We start from the raw sequence: 22,897 nt of genomic DNA, 5'->3' as shown, positions 1-22,897 counted from the left end.
ACGCAGACATTGACTTCAATGGGTGCGTGATGCGCGAAAACCGCTCAAAGAACGGACATGTCGTGACTTTTACGCAGCGGACCAACACTGCGTAAAAATCACGCACATGTCTGCACGGCCCCATAGACCAATATAGGTCTGTGCGACGCGCGTTAAAATCACGCGCGTTGCACGGACGTATATCCCATTCGTCTGAATAAGCCCTTAGGAGGAGGGAGGGGGGGGTTGGTTAGGTTGCTTTGATTCCGCATCTAGACTTCCCCCTAAAGAATGTTTATTTTCAGGGCCTACAGAAGACCATGCACACTGACAAAAATAAGCGCGGTCTTCTCATTCATTTCTACAATAAGATCCGTCAGTAGCAGCTAGCCTGCTTGCTGACAGCCACCAGGAAGTATATTTTTTTTTTTTCTACACTGCACATACTAAAATAAAATAAAAAATAAGTGAAAACTGCAAAACAGGTTCAAGTCAAACGTAAAAAATAGAATATATTTTGCTGTCCCAAATCTGCTTCTTATTATTGCCAACCAAGTAATATTACCTTAAAGTGACACACTCAAAAAGATGAAGCAGCATCTCTCGCCGAAACTTACAAGCAACATCTGGAGATGCAGGCCTGTCCCGCTCTCACACTATACAAAGTGGTGTTGAAGGGCGGACATTCATGAAGATTTATGTTATAAATGTAGTTTCGACTCTAGAGCAGTGTGATGTAGCAGGATTCAGGGAATTTTAAATTCTTTGCCGCCCCCCTGGCCGTCCATGAGCAGGCACAGGTTGTTTTATGGCGGACTGTAGGCTTGAGTGTACTGAATGGCTACGGGATGTCTGCACGTCGATCGGAAGAGAACTTGAAATGACCTGAACCCCTGCAGGTTATTATCAGAGAACTACCACAGCTAAAGATCCATTATTTTTGGGTTCAAAACCTACCTGTCTGTCAAGAAGGCACAGATGAGGTTCTTGGCATTTTTAGAAATTTCCACATCTTCTGGAAAATTTAAGGAATTCTTGTGATCCATAATTTTACTATAAGTGCCAACAAGGGAGTCCGCATAAAATGGAGTGTCCCCTTAAAAACGAGAAAAAAACGGAAAATAAATAGTAAGACAAATTTTAAGTATTTCCACTCAAAATCAAGAAAATGCATAGAAGTGCTAGATTTGTCCTCATGTGTAAAGGTATCTGTTCCTTGGAAAGCTGGGTGCCGTTATAGATCCCTGAGCAGTTGCTTTCTGCTTTTCTAATATTCTCAGAGGAAAATCCATCAAATTATGCCGGAACCGGATGGGCGGCATTGCAATACTGGGCAGAGTTGCCATTCAGATTCCTGGGAAAGCGGCGTGAACTGATCGGTAATGGCAAATGATCATATGGGTTGTTGCACCGATTTTAATGGAAAATACCTTTTTTATTATTTGCAATTTTGAAGGTGAAGGTTTCCTATTAAATAGGGAGAAAACATACCCATAGTTACATGTGTGTTACCAACGCATGCCCCTTTAATAGCCAATCTCAAAAGTGAAATATATCAGGAAACTCGGCAATATTTGCCCCCAACCAGATCACCGGTAACTGTTTAAAAAATGTTTGTACTATCCGCTATCTGAGCAGATTTATCTGTAACCCTGTTCATCCTGAGCCTCCTGGTTCATGAGAAGCAACTCAGAACTAGAGTGAAGTCTGACACATAGAAAGAAAATAGAATAACCAGCAAAATAATACAGATTCATGTCATTCAGGGCCCGTGACCCAACATCTTTCACTAATGTAAACACTTGTACGAAATATAAAGACATGTATGAGGGAAAGATGTTTAAAGGGTAACTAAACGTTCAAACTTCTGACATATCATAGTGACATGCCAGAAGTTTTGATTAGTGGGGTCCGAGCACGGAGACCCCCACCAATCGATAAAACGAAGCGGCAGAAGCGGTCGTGTGAGCGATGAGTCGCTTTGTTTCTGTTCGGCTCTTTCCGGAAATTGATGTAGCGGTCTACTGACTCAATAGAAAGTCTATGGGCCCGTACACCGCTACATCGGCTGAACAGAAACGTTCAGCGCTCACACAAGCTTCTTCCGCTTTGTTTTAGCGATTGATGAGGGTCTCAGTGCTCGGACCCCCACCTATGTTGAACGTTTAGTTACCCTTTAATTCCATGAACAGATAAGGCTCTGTTCACAACAGTTTTTTGCTTTCGTCTAACGTATACATTGGAAAAGAGTTCCTGACGTATACAATAAACGTAGGCTGTGACCGATGCCTAACAGAGGCATCTGTCACCCTAGACTTTAATGGAATCATGAGGTCATGACATATACATTAAATGGACAACATTATAGTCTATGGGTGACGGATGTATAGGTCACCCATAGACCATAATGGTATCCGTCTAACAGATACGCCATGAAAGGCTATTGGAAAGCCCATGATGTAAGTGTTAAATGGATGCCTGATATGTATGCCATATAGTGGTATATACGCCACCTATAGGCTACTATGTTAAAAACTGGATAAAGTGCGGTATACATTTATTTGCGCCATCAGGCGGGATGGAATTGTGTAGTCTACTATGCTATTCAATATTTTTTTTTGCAGCATATTAAAAGGTATAGGAAACTCCTTTTGTCCTCCATCTGCCAATGGAGCTCAATAGACACATTTAGCATGTACAGCGGGAGCTTTTCAGATGTAGGGCAAAGATGCAATGTGAACAGGGCCTAAATTGTTGTTTTTTTTTTTCTAATTAAACCCTCACACAAATAATCTAATGTACATGTAATCATTCCTGTCCTCATTCCAGGATTTTACATGTTAAGCAGCAGCTTGTGGTCCAGAGATGCTCTATCTACAGTAACTGGAGACAAAGCTGCAACCAAAGCCAGCCATTAGGGAAGCAAGAAAACACTGGGCAATTGTTGGGCAGACGAGCGTTCATAAAACGCTCGTTGCTGAGAATTGCTCTGTGTAAACAAGGCAGCGATCACCCGGTGAACAAGCAAACGCTCGTTCATCTGCCGGTCGTAATATTTTACTTTATTAAAACTATGTTGTCGGCAGCACATCTCCCTGTGTAAACAGGGTGACGTGCTGCCGACAAGATAGAAATTTATGGGGACGAGCAATCGATCAACGAGGGGGCTTAATAGGGGCTTTAGTTGAGCAGATAAACAGATATTTTGCCGCTCTCTCCCCTACGGTCACTCTTGAAAGGGGACATGAATACTCTCCACTCTACAGAAACTGCCCTTACTAAAGTCTCAAATTATCTCCTGACAGATAATATAAAGGGCTTTCTTATTATTTAAAATTGGAGCGGATAGGATTTATTTTCGAAAAAAATTGTCAGAAAAGAGGAAAAAAAAATGTTTATATTATTTTTTCAAGTTCTGTTTCAATATTATTTACCCCAAAAATGAACCCTAATGTCCACCCGTGCACAGCGATGCCATATATGTGTACATTGTGTAGCGTAGGACGTCGCTATAGCGCAAGAACACAGACTATTTTAGTTTTACATGTATCGCCCGACCCTTAATGTCCGATGCAAAATCTGTAATTGGATGAAAATTAACCAGGTATAGAACATTTTTTTAGTGAAGGTGCAAGAAGCAGATAAGTAGAACAGGCAAAAATTGGTGGCTAAAGGGAATTATTAAATATTTGGTGTAATCAGGGCCGGCGTCAGCATCTGGCGAACCAGGGCAAGTGCCGGGGGCTGTCGTCGTCACGGCATCACTGTTCATATATGTACAGTGATGTCAGGAGAAGAGTAGGTGTCACAGGCAGAGTGCTACAAGCGGCTCTGCTCCGGGACTCCGTATCTGGGGAAGCCCCTGACGTCACTGTCCATATATGGACAGTGTTGTCAGGAGCAGAGCAGTGTCCCAGGCAGAGTGCAAGTAGCGCTCTGCCTGGGACTTTGGCTCTGGGGTTGCCCCTGACATCACTAGCCGTACATGGACAGTGATGTCAGGGGCTTCCCCAGAGCTGGAGTACCGGAGCAGAGCCTTTACTAGCACTCTGACCGGGACTCCTGCTCTGCTCCGGACATCACTATCCATATATGGACAGTGATGTCAGGAGCAGAGCAGGAGTCCCAGGCATAGTGCTAGTAGTGCTCTGCCCGGGACTATGGCTCTGGGGTTGCCCCTGACAACACGGTCCATATATGGACAGTGGTGTCGGGAGTTTCTCCTGAAGAGGATTCCACAGCCAGAGCATTGGCAATGCTCCTAGGCCACTCCTATAGGGAACCCCAAAGGCGCTAGCTACAGGGAGGGAGGGCTGCGTGGCACTACCAGGGAGGGAGGGCTGCGTGGCACTACCAGGGAGGGCACTAAATTTATGGGGGTACAAACTGTATGCCTAACTTCTACATGGGGGCATCAACAGGGCCTAATGTCTATATGGGGGCACAAAGTGACGTTTTCTGCCATTTTACTGCCGCCGTGAGTTCCCCCGCAAAGGGGCCTACTAAGCCTGTGTCGCCCAAGGGCCCACAAACTTGGAGCCGGCCATGGGCGTAATGTACATTCTGTGTGATAGGAATGTGGCGTTTCAAGATGACATACATGCGTGACTTCTAGATGACATACATGCGTGAAGCGGTTGCTCTCTTGGTTTTCTTCATACCTCTCTGACCACTCGTTCAGTATATTATTACTGGCTCTACGTCTGCTTCGCTTTCCCTTGCTGTTGGGGTCCCTCATGGATCAGTCCTAGGTCTGCTCCTCTTATCAATACACTTCCCCTATTGGACAAACCATCAGCAGATCTGGCTTCCAGTACCATCTCTACGCTGATGACACCCAATTATATACCTCTTCCAGTGACATCACCCCTGCTCTAATACAAACCACCAGTAATTGTCTGTCCACCGACTCTTAACCTCATGTCCTCTATCTGAAAATACATTTTTCAAAAACTGTGCTCCTTGCGTTTCAACCATCTACTAACCTACCTAAACCTGATGCTAATTTTAATGTGTGGTACTACCATAACTCCTAGGCAGCACCCCTGCTGTCATAGGGATATTTTGTACTTTTCTTACTATGGAAACAGCCACAACTCCCATCGTCCCTTTGATTCGGTCTCGTCTTGACTACTGTAACTCATTACTAATCGGTCTTCCCCTCACTGAGCTTTCCCCTCTCCAATCTGTTCTGAATGCAGCAGCCAGGCTCATCAACCGCTACAGCAAACGCCTCTATCCTGTATCAGTCACTGCACTGGACCGCTATACCAACGTCTTTACCCTATGCCAGTCACTGCACTGGTTGCCCATTCCCCTTAGAATAAAATATAAACTTATTACTCTCACCCACAAAGCTCTCCACAGTGCTGCACCTCCTTACATCTCCTCCCTCATCTCTGTCTACCACCCTACCCGCGCTCTATGTCCTGCTAACGATCTAAGATTAACATCCTCCATAATCCGAACCTCCCACTCCCGTCTCCAAGACTTCTCTTGTGCTGCACCCGTCCTCTGGAACGCGCTACCCCAGACAATCAGATTAATTCCCAACATCCACAGTCTAAGAGGTGTCCTAAAAACACATCTTTTTAAGCAGACCAGTCACATTTCCTAATCTGAATCTTTTCCTTTACCCCCTCTCCCTACTACATTATCCCTCAGAACCTGATCCTTTCATTCAGCAACATCTCCCACACTCCTTGCATCCTAACGTCATATCTGTCATACACAGATACTGGCTGGTGACCGGCTCACGCAGCTTTATTTGTACAACCCCAATTTTATAAAAGATGGCCGCACCGTTGTACTAAACAAGCACTTTTTACATTTTGTCTCTCCGCTTTATCCTCATAGATTGTAAGCTCTTGCGAGCACGATCCTCACTCTTCTTGTTTGATTTGTTCATTCGTTTTGTCACTATGTGATGTCTGATATTGTCTGTACCTCTTAATATGTGTCCATCTGCAGCCCCCTGGCAACATTAGTTGATAGTAGGTGTTTCAGAAGCCATTCCTCAGCAATCAGATTTTTTTTTTTTATAAGGGGTTGTTTAATTGGGGCCAACCAATGAAAGAAGATGTGCACTTTTTTTATGTGCACGAGAAATCCATTAAAAAGTGGTTTTCCCACTATAGGTCATAACCAGCGATCCTCAGCATGAAGGAGCAGCAGCGATGGCGGTATTTTAGTCTGGTACACAGCGGATGACTAGCAATAAGCAGGGAGGACTTTGGTTCCCAATGGCTGGACAATCTAGTCATACATTTCCAGGAGGAATAACTGAGGACTAGCACAATGCAGAGTTCTAAGAAAAGCTACATCTTTATTATTTCATGGAAAATATACTCTAAGATGTTCTCACTAAAGTCGGACCAGACTGCATATACAGAAGTAAATCAGTGCAAAAACTTTCCTTTCTCACAATGTCCATAATGTAATATTTTATCAGAATAACTTGCTATTATATTACAAAGAACATTCTTGTATGCAGCGCCCGGGTTCACAAAGGTTACACATGTCAGGAGTTGACTGTACGTGAATAACCGGCTCAAGTTCGGTAACACTGGGAGATCAAATAACAGTAAAGGGGAAATGTGAATATTAGAGCAGCGTAATATAATACACGGGGTATTTTTATAGTGGAATTAATATAATCTATATAGAAACACATGTATGCAGGATAAAGCCAGGCCATAAGGACGTATCCAGCTTCACAATCACAGCACACGTGGATGTAATTTACACCTGCCACCATCGGATATCTCCTGTATTTGTGATAATATCCGCTACACCTGCCACCTGGAGATTTATCAGTAAATCAATGAGGGGAGACAAAATGGAGTAACAAGATGGAGCCCATAGCAGCCAATCAGGTCGTTCCTTTCATTTTCCAAAGGCCCTTTGAAAAATGAGAGGTGGAATCTGATTGGTTGCATTGGGCAACTGCTCTACTTTTACTTCGCACCACTTTTGATAAATCTCCCACATTATCTATAATATTAGACTGCAGGTTCCTGATATATAGAAGGAGTCTAGACAAAGGGCCTCCTGTATAAAACCGGTCTCATAGAGATGGCCATGTTGCCAATAATAACCAATCAGAGGCTATGTTCTATTTTTCCAGGACAGGTTAGACAATAAAAGCTTAACTCGGATTGGTTGCTTTGGGCAAAAAGGCTTTTTTCCCCTCAGAGACAGTTGTGGCACTTAAGGCCCAAACCGCCTCTGGTCTCAAAAGTGTAAAGACGTCCTCGATGCCTATAGCAACGAGAGCTCAAGTTTAATTTCTTTAAAAAAACAAAAACAAAGAAAAAGGCACTGGGAAAACGAAAGCGGAGCTCTGATTGGTTGCTATGGGCAACATGGACACTTTCTGTAAGACCGTTTTTATACATGAGGCCCAAAGTGTTTATAGCAGCTGGGAGCTGCTTTTGGAATATGCCAGAAATGTGCGGTTCTAATTTTTATGGCCTATCCAGTGGTGATTTGTCAGAAAATCCCTTTGAGAAAGCAACCGATTTTGGTTTTACAGGAATTGTTGTGGATTAGAGAAAAATGGTCTGCTTTTTCCCTATGAACAGCGCCACCCTTGTCCATGGACTGTGTCTGGTATTGCACCTCAGTCCTCAGCCCCATTCACTGTAATGAAGAGTTGAAAAACCGCACACAGCCCATGAACAGGGGTGATGCGGTTTCTGTGGGAAAAAGCAGTCCCTTTTCTCAAATTCTGGACAGTTTCTTTGTCCCTTTGCATTGAGAAAGTCAGGAGCCCTCCCAGGAGACTTGCAGCCAATGCACCTAAAAATGTGCTGTTGGCACCCAACTTTATGGGCTGTTTTCTATTAAGGTCTATTGAACTTATTTTTATCGGGCTACATAATTATTTATTTTGAAAATTGGCTCCTGGATTGGTTACTAGCGTCTGGCTCCTAAAGGCCACAGTAAGGCTATGTTCACATCTGAGCCTCTGATTGTCAAAGTTGACAGAAAGAAAAACCGACACTGGACGTAGCGCTATTTTCCCGGCAAAACAACAGACCCCCCCAGTATACCCAATGGTAAGTCAATGGGGTCCATCAGGCTCCGTTGGTATCAGTCACGCGACAGATCCAGCACTGCGTCGAGACTTCAGTTTTAAATGAAAGCCACGGCGCAGATGTGAACAAAGCCTAAGGCTATGGTTACACGTCAGATTTTTCATGTGGAAAAACCTGATAGAATTGGCAGAGAAACCGTGGCAGAAATCAGTGGCTGATCCTCATATTTCTGCCGTGGTTTTGCAGTACAATATGCCACGTTTCTGCAAGCAATTTAGCACCATTCAATGGGGTTAATCTGCTTGTGGTTACCCGACGCGGTTTGCGGAACACAGAGCGGAAATCGTTCGACATCCAACAGAAGCTCCAAGGCAGATTACTTTAATTTTAATTGGTTATTATTGATTTAAAATGAAAGGATTTTGCTTTAAGACCTTACATTTATATTTATTTACACATGTACCGTCATAGGTCTATATGGTAGTACATTAGTCTAAGACTAAATACACGGCAGTTTTAAGGGAATACCTAAGTATGCCCTAGATGGCGGCAATATGGGAAGATAGCCGTGGGTTTCTGTCCATATATCGAATCCCAGAATATCAGATATTCTGGATGATGGTCATAAAAAATATATAACATTTACTTGTAAGGGCAGAGAACCCAAGGCAAACAGCCCAGAACCAAATGCTAACAAATTATGTTACTATTACTTTTATTTAGAGGAGCCCCATATTTGGTTATCTTTGCGCAGTCTTCTTATGGTCTTGTAAACTTCCAAATTATTTTGCAGTTCTGTGCCAGAAATAAGTGCAGGACTAACAATTTCTAGACCATCAGATGCCGAATTAAAGGAGTTAAACTGCATAATGAGATCAGTAGTACTCCTTTTAGAAGCAGAATCATTCTGAGAACACTACGGGTTGCAGGCTGCCGTCTAAAAAAGCAGCTATTAGCATCGTAACACACTAGGGAATTGCTAGGTATGGAATTCCCTAATAAAATGACTTAAAAGGATTTTTAAGTGTTACTTATTACATTTTCTGACATGTCCAAAAAAATTGTATGTCCAGAAGGGTGGTATCCCCACCAATACCCTTAAAGGGAAGGACCACCTTTGCAACCATTTTTTTTTTTTTAAAGTTTCCAATCCATCTAAAATGAAAAATGAAGCAACTTTGCAAACAATCTTAATTAAAAATCTCCTATAGCTTTCAGTCTACAGCTCCTATGCAGACCTAAATGTCTTCACGGCAACAGACTACAAACTGTGTGTAGTCTGATCCTGCAGTAGAATTCCCTTCTATCTGTAACCTACTTCTTACTAACATACATTTGGTAGGTTAGCAAGAAAAAGGGGACAGATGGAAAAGAGCATGTCTGCAGGATCAGAATACACAGGTAGACTCCCTAGGAGCTGTAGACACAAAACAATAGGAGATTTTTAATTAAATCTGTATTTCATCTTAGGCATTTATGGCATATGTTATAAGTGCCTGATAGGTGAGAGTCCTACCTCTAGGACCCTCGCCTAGCAGAGGCATGGGAGACTGTTGACACCCATTTGCCAACTCCCGGTCATCAGATACTCCACATACTTCATTGGAGGGGGCCGTGCACAAATATGGCCACCTCTCCATTCAAGTATATATAAACTGCGTCAGCTGGGATTTTGCGGATGGAAGTCACCGGACGTGAGGTGGGACCGGCACCAATAAGGTATTTATGGCATAACTGCTGTATATCTCATAAACGCCTAAGATGGAAATAACCCTTTGTCTATTTTCATTTTAGATTCATTGGAGAAATAAAAAATAATTGTGAAGTTGGACCCTCTCAAAGAGATTCCTGCACTTGAGCGTCCATCACCGCGATGCAACTTATCCTAAAATAACTAATATGCACAAAAAAGGATAAATATTAGACATTATTCACTGTATATCGTTTCACTTACCAACCAGCATCTCAAACAGGAAGACCCCAACCGACCACCAGTCACACTCCCGTCCATAGTAGCCATCTCCTCCTTGAGACTTCAGCACTTCAGGTGATATGTAATCTGGTGTTCCAACGGCTGTGTCACAACGCACCATACCTGTCTAGGACATCAGGAAAACCGCATGAGTGTGACACACAAGCAGTAATCATTCTGGTTTTAGGTTAAAGCATCACTGTATAATGAAAAATCATGAAACCTTCTAATATACATATATATATCAATTTCTAACCATTTCTAAGATGCTGTTTGCGGTCAGTGAGTGGGTGGGGGGGACGACGACGACGAGGGACGACGACGACCCGATTTGGTATGGAGCCCTCCCTACATAGTAGATGTAGCACAAATGCAATTATTGTAAGGGAGATCGCTCTACAAGGCGGTATTGGCGATATTGGGTGCGTTGCATGAGGGTATTTGTTTGGCACTGCTGGGAGTAAAATGGGCGCTGCATGCTGGTATTTGTTTGGCGCTGCATGGAGGGAATAGGAGTTCTGCAAGGGAGTATTTGGTCAATGGTGAGGGCCTAAATGCTAACAACTCAGCCATGTACTGTCTAATGCAGGTGCAAACACAAAATGAAAACCTCACCAGTGTCTGTATTTAAAGCCCAGTTACCTCGGTCACTTTTATAAGGTCGGCATAACAGGTTAAGGATGGGCTGTTGCGGTGTGCTGCTTCCTCCCCCCACCCCCCCCCCCCGGCTAATATTTACCTGCCTACAGCGGAGGAGAGATCCTGCTCCACTATATCTTACATGCACTCACACCATGGAAGACTTCAAACAGCAGTCATGAGCAGTTTTGGTCCAGCTCTGGGGTGAGATAAAATACTTACTAGAAGCAGCAGCAGCGTTGCAGCATTATGCCACAGGAATGAGCAGTGTTAGGCTTTATTCAGACGAACGGGAATTACGTCCGTGCAACGCGCGTGATTTTCACGCGCGTCACACGGACCTATATTAGTCTATGGAGCCGTGCGGACATGTGCGTGATTTTTACTCAGTGCGAGTCCGCAGAAAAAAAGTCACGACATGTCCGTTCTTTGGGCGTTTTGCGCGAATCACGCACCCATTGAAGTCAATGGGTGCGTGAAAACCACGCATGCCGCACGGAAGCACTTCCGTGCGAACAGCGTGATTCGCGCAACAGCTGTCAAAAGGATGAATGTAAACAGAAAAGCACCACGTGCTTTTCTGTTTACAAACATCCAAATGGAGTGTCATAATGATGGCGGCTGCGCGAAAAGCATGCAGCCGCACATCCTATGTGGTGCCACACGAAGCTGTTAAGTGGCTTTTGCGCAGGCAAAACGCCACGTTTTTGCATGCGCAAAAACGCCACGCTCGTGTGAATCCAGCCTTACTGTGAATTCAACACTGGGATGAGGCAGTGGGAGACTTCTAGAAGCAGCAGTATATCTGTGTGTCTATACATCCCTCCAGCAGCTCACTCCTCCTCCCACCCTTCCTCTCTCCATAGACATCTATGGGCAGCAACTGTAACCACCAGTGAATTGAGAGTAAATCAAGTGCATCAGGCAGAGGGGAAGGGGGAGAGAGAGTGGAGTCTGATAAGTGGAGAAAGTAGTTTTTCGTCTGTGATCAAATATATTACAAAGTTTCATATCTGGCCTTGTACTAATGATTTATGAAAAGTTAGTTGAAACGACAGTTACAGCCTTCTTTAGGTGTACAGATAGAATCCTACAGTATAGCGGCACAATAGAGCCGTTATTAAACATCCTGCTCTGTGATGAACCTGTCCCAGTCTACACAAAAAAGCTAATGAATGAGCTGCAGAGAACAGGAGGTGTCAGACTATGGTGTCTGCTCTAATAGAAGGTGTAAAAACTCGAAAATCTCAAGATATTTTTTTTAAAATGAAGAGTAACACAAAAAAATGGTTTATAATGAAAATATGATTTGAATAGATGGCATTTTGTAATGATACATGCCCTGTAAAAGGAAGACGTTCTAGCATTCAGCTGATCACTGGAGGTCTGGCTTCTAAAAACTCCCAACTGCACATTTACCCCTGCAGTAGGCCATACAGGGAAAATGTTGTATTACATGGAGTCAATTCAAGTAAACGGGCGACCATACAAAAGGTCAGGCCAAGAAAACCAGAGTTGTAACCGTTCCACCTTAGTGGCTCTTTTCGAGGTAGCGGAGGAAGTTCACAGTCCAGCTCATACAGTCTGTATCACAGCAAAAAAAGACATATTATTAATACTATTGTTTTGAAACACCATGCGGATTTCCATTATGTGTAAGTCAATGAGCGGGGTCCTCCGTGGTGACAGGAAAGCCTGCAATGTGACCGGAAACACTGCAAGTTTAGTCAGCAGTGACTCATATCTAAGTTTCATATTTTTTGGCTGCCTTGGACATGTTCCATTCAATGTCTCCTCTTATGTCATCGTATACTGGCTTATCTGTCACTTCAAGGGTCTAATGGAAGAGGCGTTCCTATAGAAGATAACTCAGAAATGGAAATGGCTCTGCTTCTCCTAACAAGAAAGGATCTCAATAGGTCCAATGCTGTGAAAATTCTCTCCCATAAGAAAAAAGGAAATGTGTGTTTTTAAGTACTTCCATTGCCGCTTTTTTCTGCAGTCCGCTTAATGCCTATAGTCTTTAGCCAAGTATCAGGGTCAGACTGGTTGCTAGGGACAGTTGTAGTTGTTAAGCAGTATATCCTTAGCAACCAGTTTCAAACGACTCAGCAGTTCAAATTCATAGCTGGAACAGCACTGTGCTGACAGGGGCCAAGCAGCTTGGCAGTGGTCACGCCATGTCATTCCCACAGGGTATTAATTACGTTTTCCGAAAAATAGAATTAAAAACATATAAAATTGTAGTTTTTAGTTTCGTTTTTTCCCACTATTATAAATGCAGGAGTGTTATGAACACATCGCTCCTCTCATTAACCCAATTCTGTAGTAGAGCATTCCCAGAGCATGACCATAAAACATTCCCAGGGCCTGACCATATATGCAGCGAGCTACAATCTGCGCAACCACAAATATCCGGACAGCCGGTTCTGTAACACTTTAGCCGTTTCTGCTTGTTATATATAACCAGCCCTCTTTGTGACACATATTTGTGCACCTTGACCGTATAAAATTTTTATTTTAATGAAATCAAGATATTCATCAGTAGTAGGGCTTGTAGTATTTTACTATACCTGAGTAACTATGGCCGGGTCCACAACCCTTTTGTCACCCTCTAAAATGAATGGGTCCGTGAAGACTATCGGGTGCCACTCGGATGCCATTAAAAACGGCGCGAGTGTCACATCGGTCGTGTGCAACTGGTATAAGGCTCAATGCCAACTATGTGTATTACGTGCAGTTTTGCTGCGTGTACTTGCGCGCGGAAAATTCGCAACGTAATCCAGCACTAGCAAAGTAAATAAGATTTCAGGAAATCTCATGCACATAGGTTTTTTTTTTTTAAATTGACCTGCGGTGCGTATTTTAAAATCCACAGCATGTTACAATTCGCAAGCAGAAACGCAAGATAAATGATCTGCCTAGTTCTAAAGGACAAAGGCACGAAAACGCGCCAATTTACGCATTAAAATGTAAAAACTGCACGATTAGGTGCGGTTTTTACGGCGAATTTCCTGCATTTTCCGTGCTTCTTTTGCGCAGCAAAATACGCAATGTGTACATGTAGCCTAAGGGTCCATACAGACGTTGCGGTTGAGGTGCATTGAAAAACCGCATCCTGCATTGAAAAATGCACCAAATCGCATGCGTTTTTATATGCGTTTTTTACACCTACCAGCCGCAACATCTGAATAGACCCTAACGGATTTCTTTTTAGCTTTAATGGGATTCATCAGGTTTTAGGGTCTTGTTTTTTTAAGTTACTGGATAGATATAGCTGTTACTTTTCATTGTTTTCCTTCCCTTGTCCCACGGACAATAGTGAGATGATTGTTGGCCCTGCCCCTATGTCCCTTTTCAGGGACTCTGAAAAGTGACAGGAAGTGTCATCTTATTGTGAGGGCTTAGCGGCCAACGCAAAAAAAACAAAAACGCAATATATTAGTAAAATGAAAAAAGAAACATAACCAAATAAATAAAAACTCGATCTAAACAATAGATGATTACCGAACAATGGATTTCCTTTGGTCACCACCTCCTTAAAAGATTTGTGACTGGAAATTTTTTTTATATTTTTGCCAACAGCAGAAACATTCGTTCCCATTGCAGCCAAACAACATACAAGTGTGCCGCTCAAACCCGTCTTTCATTGAGACGTCTGCTGCCAGCGCAGTTACTTCTCCACACACCTAGTGAAACATCACTCATCACAATCCCATTTACAGAAACAACCAGGAGCTCGTGCGGGGAATATTGACATTGGAACGCGTTCTCCCCGCTAAATAAATGCTTTTGTTTCCCAAGACAACCGATATCCGCTGCTTATCTTGTGCAGCTAACCTCAACGCTGAATTACTTCAGGGCACTGCCAGACCAGGATTCAATAAAACCGAGTGCCAGGCTCTAGTAAACACATGCGGTGGGATGGCTCGCCGCTCCTGTAAAAGCCTTTAGCACCTTGTTAAATGGCACTTAACTTCATTTATAGGTTTAGTTTTTTTTTAACAACAATTATTTCCTTTTCCTAATACAATATTCTCAAATCGGGAAACGCAAGCGCCCTAAGGGTTAATAGGGTTTATCATGGGCAAATATTTATCTTTTTAATATGTAGTTATATAATCTAGTGGTACATGAAATGGCTTCACATAACTGACGGCTCAACCAAATGCTTGAAGGGGTTACCCCATCTCGACAACCCCTTTCTACATACCCTATTAGGAGGACCCCCCTCTATTAGCCAGAGTGTAGACCCACGCTATGGCGGACCCCGTCTGTCCACGGAAAACCTGTCCGGCCTCTTATAATACTACATTTCTTTCTACTGAAGGGCAAATGAGCAGCCGAGGGCAACTTTTCCAGCAAAGTCAGACGTTTACCAAGGACATCGGGAGCCCGACCTGCATCAATCAGCCGATCGCCGAAATGGCATTCTTGCCAGCGAAGTATCGGCTAAGTATCCGATCCGGTTGCATTGGCTAGAAATGCAGCTAGCGTGTATTCATATGTGCCACTTGTGCTTCCAGTCCTGGCTGCCACGGTAGAGAAGATGGATCCCTGATTTTTTATTTTAGCTTACTTTCTTTCATTGGAAGGCTGTAGGGGGCTGGAAGCGGTAACCGGCAGGGGGACTTTTTTTTTCATATATGTGCATTACCACAATTGTTCTATTTATGAATGGAAACCATGGAAGGACAAGTGTTGGTGGCAGAAATGAAATACCATGCCTTTGCTTTGTGTACCGGCCAGCACAACACAGGTTGCCATCCATGGCACTCCAGACAACGTTCGTCTGCTGATTTGCTACTGTTGTAGCTATAGGGAATTTTTTGGATTACTACCAATTGCACAAAACCTGAACAACAGGTCTGCTTATTTATTTATTTTTTCCAGAAACAGCGCCACTCTTATACATGGTCTGTGTCTTGTATTGCAGGTCAGCCTCATTCACTTGAATGGGGCCAAGCTGCAATACCCGGCAAAGCCTATAAAACAAGAATGGCACTATTGAAAAAAAAAAATAATTCTCTTTCTTTTTTAAATCTTTTATAATTTTTTTTAATAAAAACGCAACCCATGGTTTATAAAGTAAGGACAGCTATTGTGTGTGGGTTGCACCAACAGCTATCCTACCTATCAGGACAGGACTGGAAGGTGGGCTGAATAATGAGGTGACATTCCCGGATTTCTCTCTAAGGCCTAATGAACACGACCATGGTGACTTTGCAATCCGAAAAAAACATCCGTTGTCTGTATTCGCAGACCATTTGTCGGCAAAAAAGCTTCCGTAGTGCACCTGTGTGTCATCAGTATTTACAGATCCTTTTTTTTTTTGTGGAGGGCTGGAATTGATGTCACCAGTTTGTCCCAACCACCTGAATCGGTCACATGATCTGCAAATACAGACAGTAAAACTACATTACAGGAGTTTTTGCGGCCCCCACACAGATCCGTGAACATCACGGTTGAGTACATTGGCCATATAAACGATTGGGTCCATGTCCTATACGAAAATTTGCAAATGGCAAGTGAAAAAAACAAACACACACGATCACGTGTATTAGGCCTGAGTGCCATGAGCGATGTTGACTCTTGACTTTAGCGAATAGAGAAGCCATAAAGAGGAGCTAAATATGGCATAATATTCAATAGCATCTAAAAATGTACTGGCAAAAACCAAAACCACTCCCGCACTTATATCGAGAACAGGGGTCACTAGACCAGTGTCCCGTCTGGTAAGACGGCCGCCGATTCCAGGCGGGGACTAATGCAGAGCGCGCGGCTCTCTCCTGTTTAATGGGAATTACAGAAACAGCTGAGCAGCGCTTGCTTAACTGTTTCCGTAACTCCCATAGAATTGAATGTAGAGAGCTGCGCGGCCCCCTCTCCACAAGTTCCCGCCTGGAATTGGCAGCCAGCAGCCTCCTCACCAGATGGGAAGAGGGTTCTAGAGACCCCCATTCTCAATATATGTGCGCGTCCTAAATTGGGAAAAACCCTTTAAAAAAAAGTGGTGTTTTTGACACGTATTACGTGTATTCTGTTTTTCAGCCTCTAAATTACGCTGTGTGAACATAGCCTAACTTACACAGCGTTATACCACTAGATAACCACTAGCTGGCGCTGACAGCAACCTAATCCTCAACATTTCATCAGACCAGACGCTGCAGAATCATTCCCAAAAACAATCCTTCAAATATTCTATTATTCAGCCTCATTCCACGCATTTATCCTGCTCCTATATGGCAACATCCACGTGAGCCAGAGAACTAGTTGGCACATTCTGTACTTTGTTCTTAAAAAGTGCAGAGCCCTCAGGAGCGGAAGCAGTGACTGTGACGGCTTCAGGAAGAATTTAATACAGGTCTCTGGCATGTGCGCCTGGAATGTCCATAGACTGAGACTTCATTGTGACACCGAGGGGCATCATACCAGCAAAACGCAAACATGTAAAGATTATGAAACCTCCCAGCAATTAGCATCTACCAAACCGCTTCAAGTGCGCAAATAGAGACAAATGGCTACTGGCGGCAGAGCGTGGCTGCGTATTTATAATTAGGAGACAAAACCCAATATAATGAACCTATTAAATCCATACATTGTAAAAAGATCCGGCTGAGAATGGAGATTATTGTACAAGTCAGTCACATGGGATGAAATGTCATCCCAGGAGGACAGCCTGGACAGAGAAGGATAGAGAATGGGGTAAGTATGAGATTTATTTTTTTCCCCCAAGTTGCGAGCTTTTCCGCCGCAAAAATCACAACTGTTATTTGTTGCAAATTTTACCTCCCCATTGTATTCAATGGGGAAAAAACCTGCAACACAAAACAGCGATTCTAAAGCATAAATTGACATGCGGCGGATTAAAAAAAACACGGAAAATCCACAGTTTTTACGCTACATGCGAGCAAATCTTAGGCCAAACGCACACGATGCGTATTATGTGCGAATTTGCTGCACGTATTTTCATGCGGCAAATCCACAACATACTACAGTGCCAGCAATGTAAATGAGAAATGTTAAGTAATCTCAACTGCACAATTTTTACGCATGTAAAATAACCTGCGGTGCGTATTTTAGCATCTGCAGCATGTCAATTTATCTTGAATTTCCGCTTGCGAATTGTATCTGACAAGTTAATAAAAAAAAACACCACACAAGATATCTGCAGCATAAAAACCGCACCTATTTCCGCATCAAAATGTAAACAACACACCTAAAAACGCATTCAAAAATACACGATTAGGTGCGAATTTTACCTGCAGAATAACCTGTGGTTTTGATGCAGATTTTCTGCACCAAATTTCGCAACGTTTGCATGTAGCCTAATACTGCACAGCTAGGCAGATTTGCCATAGTATAGAAATGCTGTATGAAAAAACTTTTAGGAGCTTTAGGCCAAATGCACATTACGTGCGGATTTGCCACGTATATTTTTGTGCAGCAAATTTGCAGCGTAATACAGCACCAGCAAAGTAAATACGATTTCAAGAAATCTCTTCTACACGTTACACCGCACCTAAAAACGCAAAAGCATGGGAGCACGGCCCGTAAAATACGAAAAATAGGCCATGCTCCATAATTCACAGCACAGTTCTACGCCACGGACACCCTTCCGTAGCGATACGGAAAGGTGTCCGTGGCCAATAGAACTGAACGGTTCTGTAATTACGGACCATATTGCGGTCCGCAATTACGGAGATTTTTTACGGTCGCGTGCATGGGGCCTTAGGATGTGTTCCCACGTAGTGTAAACGCTGCACATTTTCACAATGAATTCTGTGTGGAAGTTCCGTAGCATTTACAGTAGCAGCAAAGTGAATGAGATTTAGAAAAAGGTTTGTTTTGTTGTGGTTATTACAGCGTTTACGCAGCAGAAACGCAGTAAGAGCCGCTGGAAATCCGCAGGTGCACAAATACTTCACTACAATCAAATGGTAAAAACGCTACGGAAAAACCGCAACATTTCCGCAGCGATACGCTCCGCAAAAACAAACTATTTGCTGCGGATTTCTAGGACTGATTAATCTGTGTTTTTACTTCAGATTCCGCTGCAGATTTTCTGTTGCAGAATCCTGTGTGTGGGAACAAACCCTTAGGTGCGGATTTCCTACCCCAAATTCCGCAACATGTGCAGGTCGCCTTAGGCCAGGGCTACACAGACTTTTTGTAGCGCTACTGATTGATTTTAACTCTTGAGTGACAGCTGCAGTTCAAAACATTGCACGCAACTGTAGCTCAATAGTTAAAAATCAATCAGTAGCGCTAAAAAGAAAAAGTCTCAGAGTAGCTCTGGCCTTAGGCTGGGTTCACACGTCACAGTCAAAACGCACTAATTTTACCTGCCACATGTGAACGCAGCCTTAATATTACTTGTCCCCGAGACTGATACAGTCAATAGTAGAATTTTTAAATAAACAGGTGAAATTTAGGGTCCATTTACACGTTGCGGTTGAGGTGCGGTTAGTACCGCATCCGAAAACTGCATGTTTTTACAGCTATTTGAAGCGTTTTTCATTGCGGTTATAGTAAAAACGCAACCGCATTGAAAAACGCACTAATCGCAGTAAAAAAGTATACCGTTTTTGGATGTGGTTCTAACCACACCTCAAACGCAATGTGTGACTAGACCCTTAATTTACAGACCACTGAATGACAAAAATCTGATTAGAGTCTAAACGTTTATTGCTATCGATAGGTGACAACGGGGCCCAATTGTCACGTATAGAAAGCAATATACAGCGATTCCCTAATATGCTCAGGTTTTTGGAAACACTTATTATCATAATAAAGCAGAGCTGCTGTGGGGTTATTAAATGCAGTGGGACAGGTCGTTTTTCCTGCATCAGATTATTGTAGAGTAGCTGATAGACACACATTGAGAAAACAAAGGATGCTGGGAGATTTCAGCTCTGAAGCCTGTAGAATTGTGAATGCAGCTTTGTACTTTAACACAGATTAATTCTATACGTACATTATATGGTGCTCAATACTCCTTAATGTACCCACTCCTCCACTGTTGCTTATATTATTACATTGTTTATATTAGTTTAGTATTATATTATATTGTTTAGTTGTATACCAGGTTTAAAGTCCCACAACTGGGTGCGCGGATACCATGGAAACCTCCACATTATTACATGAGAAATCACACTTCTTGCAGGTGAGGAATTATTAGCAACCAGTACTTCAGCATCATTATAACTTCTTTATACACTTACTTCATCCATTTTCATACACGTGCCAAAGTCTGCCAGCTTCAAGTGCCCAGATTTGTCCAGTAACATATTGTCCGGCTTGACGTCTCGGTGGATTAAACCCATGGAGTGAATAGCGTCGAGGGCGAGGACCACTTGGGCGGTGTAGAATTTTGCCCACTTCTCAGGCACGTCATAGTTGCTCATAAGGTTTACAAGGTCTCCGCCAGGCATGTACTCCATCACCATGTAGAGATACTTATCATCTTGAAAGGCACAATTCAGCTGTAAGATGCAATACATAGTCATCTCTACTGGTTATACCGAACTGCTACATATATATATATACACACACACACACACACACACATACACATACATACACATATAACAGCAAATCCAGTTAAATAAAATATCTATTTTAAGAGCACCCCCCTGTTGTTTCCTATTTAAAGAGGCTCTGTCACCAGATTATCAAATCCCTATCTCCTATTGCATGTGATCGGCGCTGCAATGTAGAGAACAGTAACGTTTTTGTTTTTTTTAAAACGTTCATTTTTGGCCAAGTTATGAGCTATTTTATATATATGCAAATGAGGTTTGAAATGGACAACTGGGCGTGTTTTTTTCGTTATGTCCAACTGGGCGTGTATTGTGTTTTTAACTGGGCATGTTTACGTGTATGACGCTGACCAATCAATGACCAGTCAGCGTCATACACTCCTCTCCATTGATTTACACAGCAGCGACGTGCCGCCACATACACAAGTGTCCTGATAATGGATACACATGACCTCCAGCCTGGACGTCATGTGTATTCAGAATCCTGACACTTCTCACTCTTTTCTGTGAGATTTCCAGCAAGTGAAACGAAATCTCGTTTACCTCCGTAATCTCGCGAGATTTCGTTTCCCTTGCTAGAAATCTCAAAGAAAAGATTCAGAAGTGTCAGGATTCTGAATACACATGACGTCCAGGCTGGATTTCATGTGTATTCATTATCAGGACACTTGATTAACGTTAATCTCCGTTTATGTGGCTGCATATCGCTGCTGTGTAAATGAATGGAGAGGAGTGTATGATGCTGACTGGTCACTGATTGGTCAGCGTCATACACGTAAATACGCCCAGTTAAAAACACAATACACGCCCAGTTGGACAGAACGAAAAAAAAAACGCCCAGTTGTCCATTTCAAACCTTATTTGCATATATATATATATATATATATATATATATATATATATATATATATATAAAATAGCTCATAACTTGGCCAAAAATGAACGTTTTAAAAAAAACAAAAAACTTTACTGTTATCTACATTGCAGCGCCGATCACATGCAATAGGAGATAGGGATTAGAGAATCTGGTGACAGAGCCTCTTTAAAAAGGCTCTGTCACCACATTATAAGTGTCCTATCTACTACATAATTTGAGCCGCGCAGTAATGTAGATAACAGCAGTGGTTTTTATTTAGAAAAACGATCAATTTTGACCAAGTTATAACCTATTTTAGATCTATGCGAATGACTTTCTTAATGCCCAACTGGGCATTTTTTTGCTTTTGACCAAGTGGGCGTTGTGAAGAGAAGTGTATGACGCTGACCAATCAGTGACCAATCAGCGTCATACACTTCTCTCCATTCATGTATTCAGCACATAGTGTCACTTACTCACACATTAACGTTACTGAAGTGTCTTGAGAGTGAATAGACATCGACTTTAGCCAGGACGCGATGTCTATTCACAATCCCGAAACTTCAGTAACGTTTGTGTATCACTTACTCACACAGCACCAGCACGCTGTGCTGTCATTTACAGCATGATCTCGCAAGATCACACTTGCTGTCCTTAAGTCCCACACAAACTAAACCGAAGTGTCGGGATTGTGTATAGACATCGCGTCCTGGCTGGAGGTGATGTCTATTCACTCTCAAGACACTTCAGTAACGTTAAGTTGTGTGAGTAAGTAACAGCACATCGTGATCTCCTATGATCACTACGTGCAGAGTACATGAATGGAGAGAAGTGTATGACGCTGATTGGTCACTGATTGGTCAGCGTCATACACTCCTCTTTACAACGCCCACTTGGTCAAAAGCTAAAAACCGCCCAGTTATCTTTTAACCCCTATCCGCACCAGGACGTAACTGTCCGTCGTTGCGGGAAGTTACTTCCCGCACGAGGACGTACAGTTACTGAGTTAATCCCGGTGCACACTGTCGGCGACAGTGTGCACCGGGAACCAGGAGGTCAGCTGTCGCCGACAGCTGACACTCCCCTCTTGCCGGCCAGCGGTCCTTTGCCGCTGATTTCGGCGCATTAACCCCTTAAATTCGGCGATCGGGTGCAATCGCCGAATTTTAGGGGTTTCTAACATATCGGCAGACCCCCGTCCGAAATCGCGGGGTCTGCCGATAGTTAGTATGGCAAACGGAAGCCAAACAATGGCTTCCGGGTCTGCCATGGACAGAAGCCCATCAGGACCAACCTTCGGCTGGTCCTGATAGGCTTCCTGTCAGAGTGACAGAAAGTCACTGTGCCGTTCCCGATGCACACTGTCGGCGACAGTGTGCATCGGGAACTTGGAGATCAGCTGTCCCCGACAGCTGACACTCCCCAGTGTTGCCGATCAGCGGCTCATCGCCGCTGATTTCGGCAATTAACCCGTTACATGCGGGGCTCGATTGCGATCTCCGCATGTAGCGGGTTTGTAGCGCATCAGCAGCCCCCATGCAATCGTGGGGGCTTCTGATGCTTGTGATGGCACCTGGGGGCCAGACAACGGCCCCCAGGTCTGCCATGTATGTCAGCCTATGAGGATCAGCCTCTGCTGATCCTCGTAGACCAACTGTCAGAGTGACTGTGACGTCACACTGACAGTTGGAATACATTACACTACCTAGGTAGTGTAATGTATTCTAGCAGCGATCAAAGCTGCAGGTCAAAAATATAAAGTGTAAAAAGTAAAAAAAAGTTAATAAAAATGTTTTATAAAAGTGTAAAAATAAAAGGTTTTGTTTTCCTATAATAAGTCATTTATTATAGGGAAAAAATGAAAACGTTA

At 43.1% G+C, this 22,897-nt stretch overlaps 2 protein-coding genes across 2 annotated transcripts in view; both read right to left on the bottom strand.

Moving 5' to 3' along the window:
* The window catches only part of E2F6 (E2F transcription factor 6), a 315,197-nt gene that overhangs the window by 104,918 nt on the left and 187,382 nt on the right, over positions 1 to 22,897 (bottom strand). The window lies entirely within an intron of this gene.
* The window catches only part of ROCK2 (Rho associated coiled-coil containing protein kinase 2), a 161,943-nt gene that overhangs the window by 53,364 nt on the left and 85,682 nt on the right, over positions 1 to 22,897 (bottom strand). The window contains exons 5-7 of the mRNA XM_075861101.1: positions 19,854 to 20,114; positions 9,973 to 10,117; positions 937 to 1,075 (exon numbers count right to left, since the gene is read on the bottom strand). Of these exons, the coding sequence (XP_075717216.1) occupies positions 937 to 1,075; positions 9,973 to 10,117; positions 19,854 to 20,114 (545 nt within the window). The remainder of the gene's footprint in view (positions 1 to 936; positions 1,076 to 9,972; positions 10,118 to 19,853; positions 20,115 to 22,897) is intronic.

The sequence above is a fragment of the Rhinoderma darwinii genome, chromosome 4 (genome assembly GCF_050947455.1).
Source record: "Rhinoderma darwinii isolate aRhiDar2 chromosome 4, aRhiDar2.hap1, whole genome shotgun sequence".
In the NCBI taxonomy this organism is placed as follows: domain Eukaryota; kingdom Metazoa; phylum Chordata; class Amphibia; order Anura; family Rhinodermatidae; genus Rhinoderma; species Rhinoderma darwinii.
Note: the sequence above shows the minus strand (reverse complement) of the source record. Positions and strands in the feature narration are given on the sequence as shown.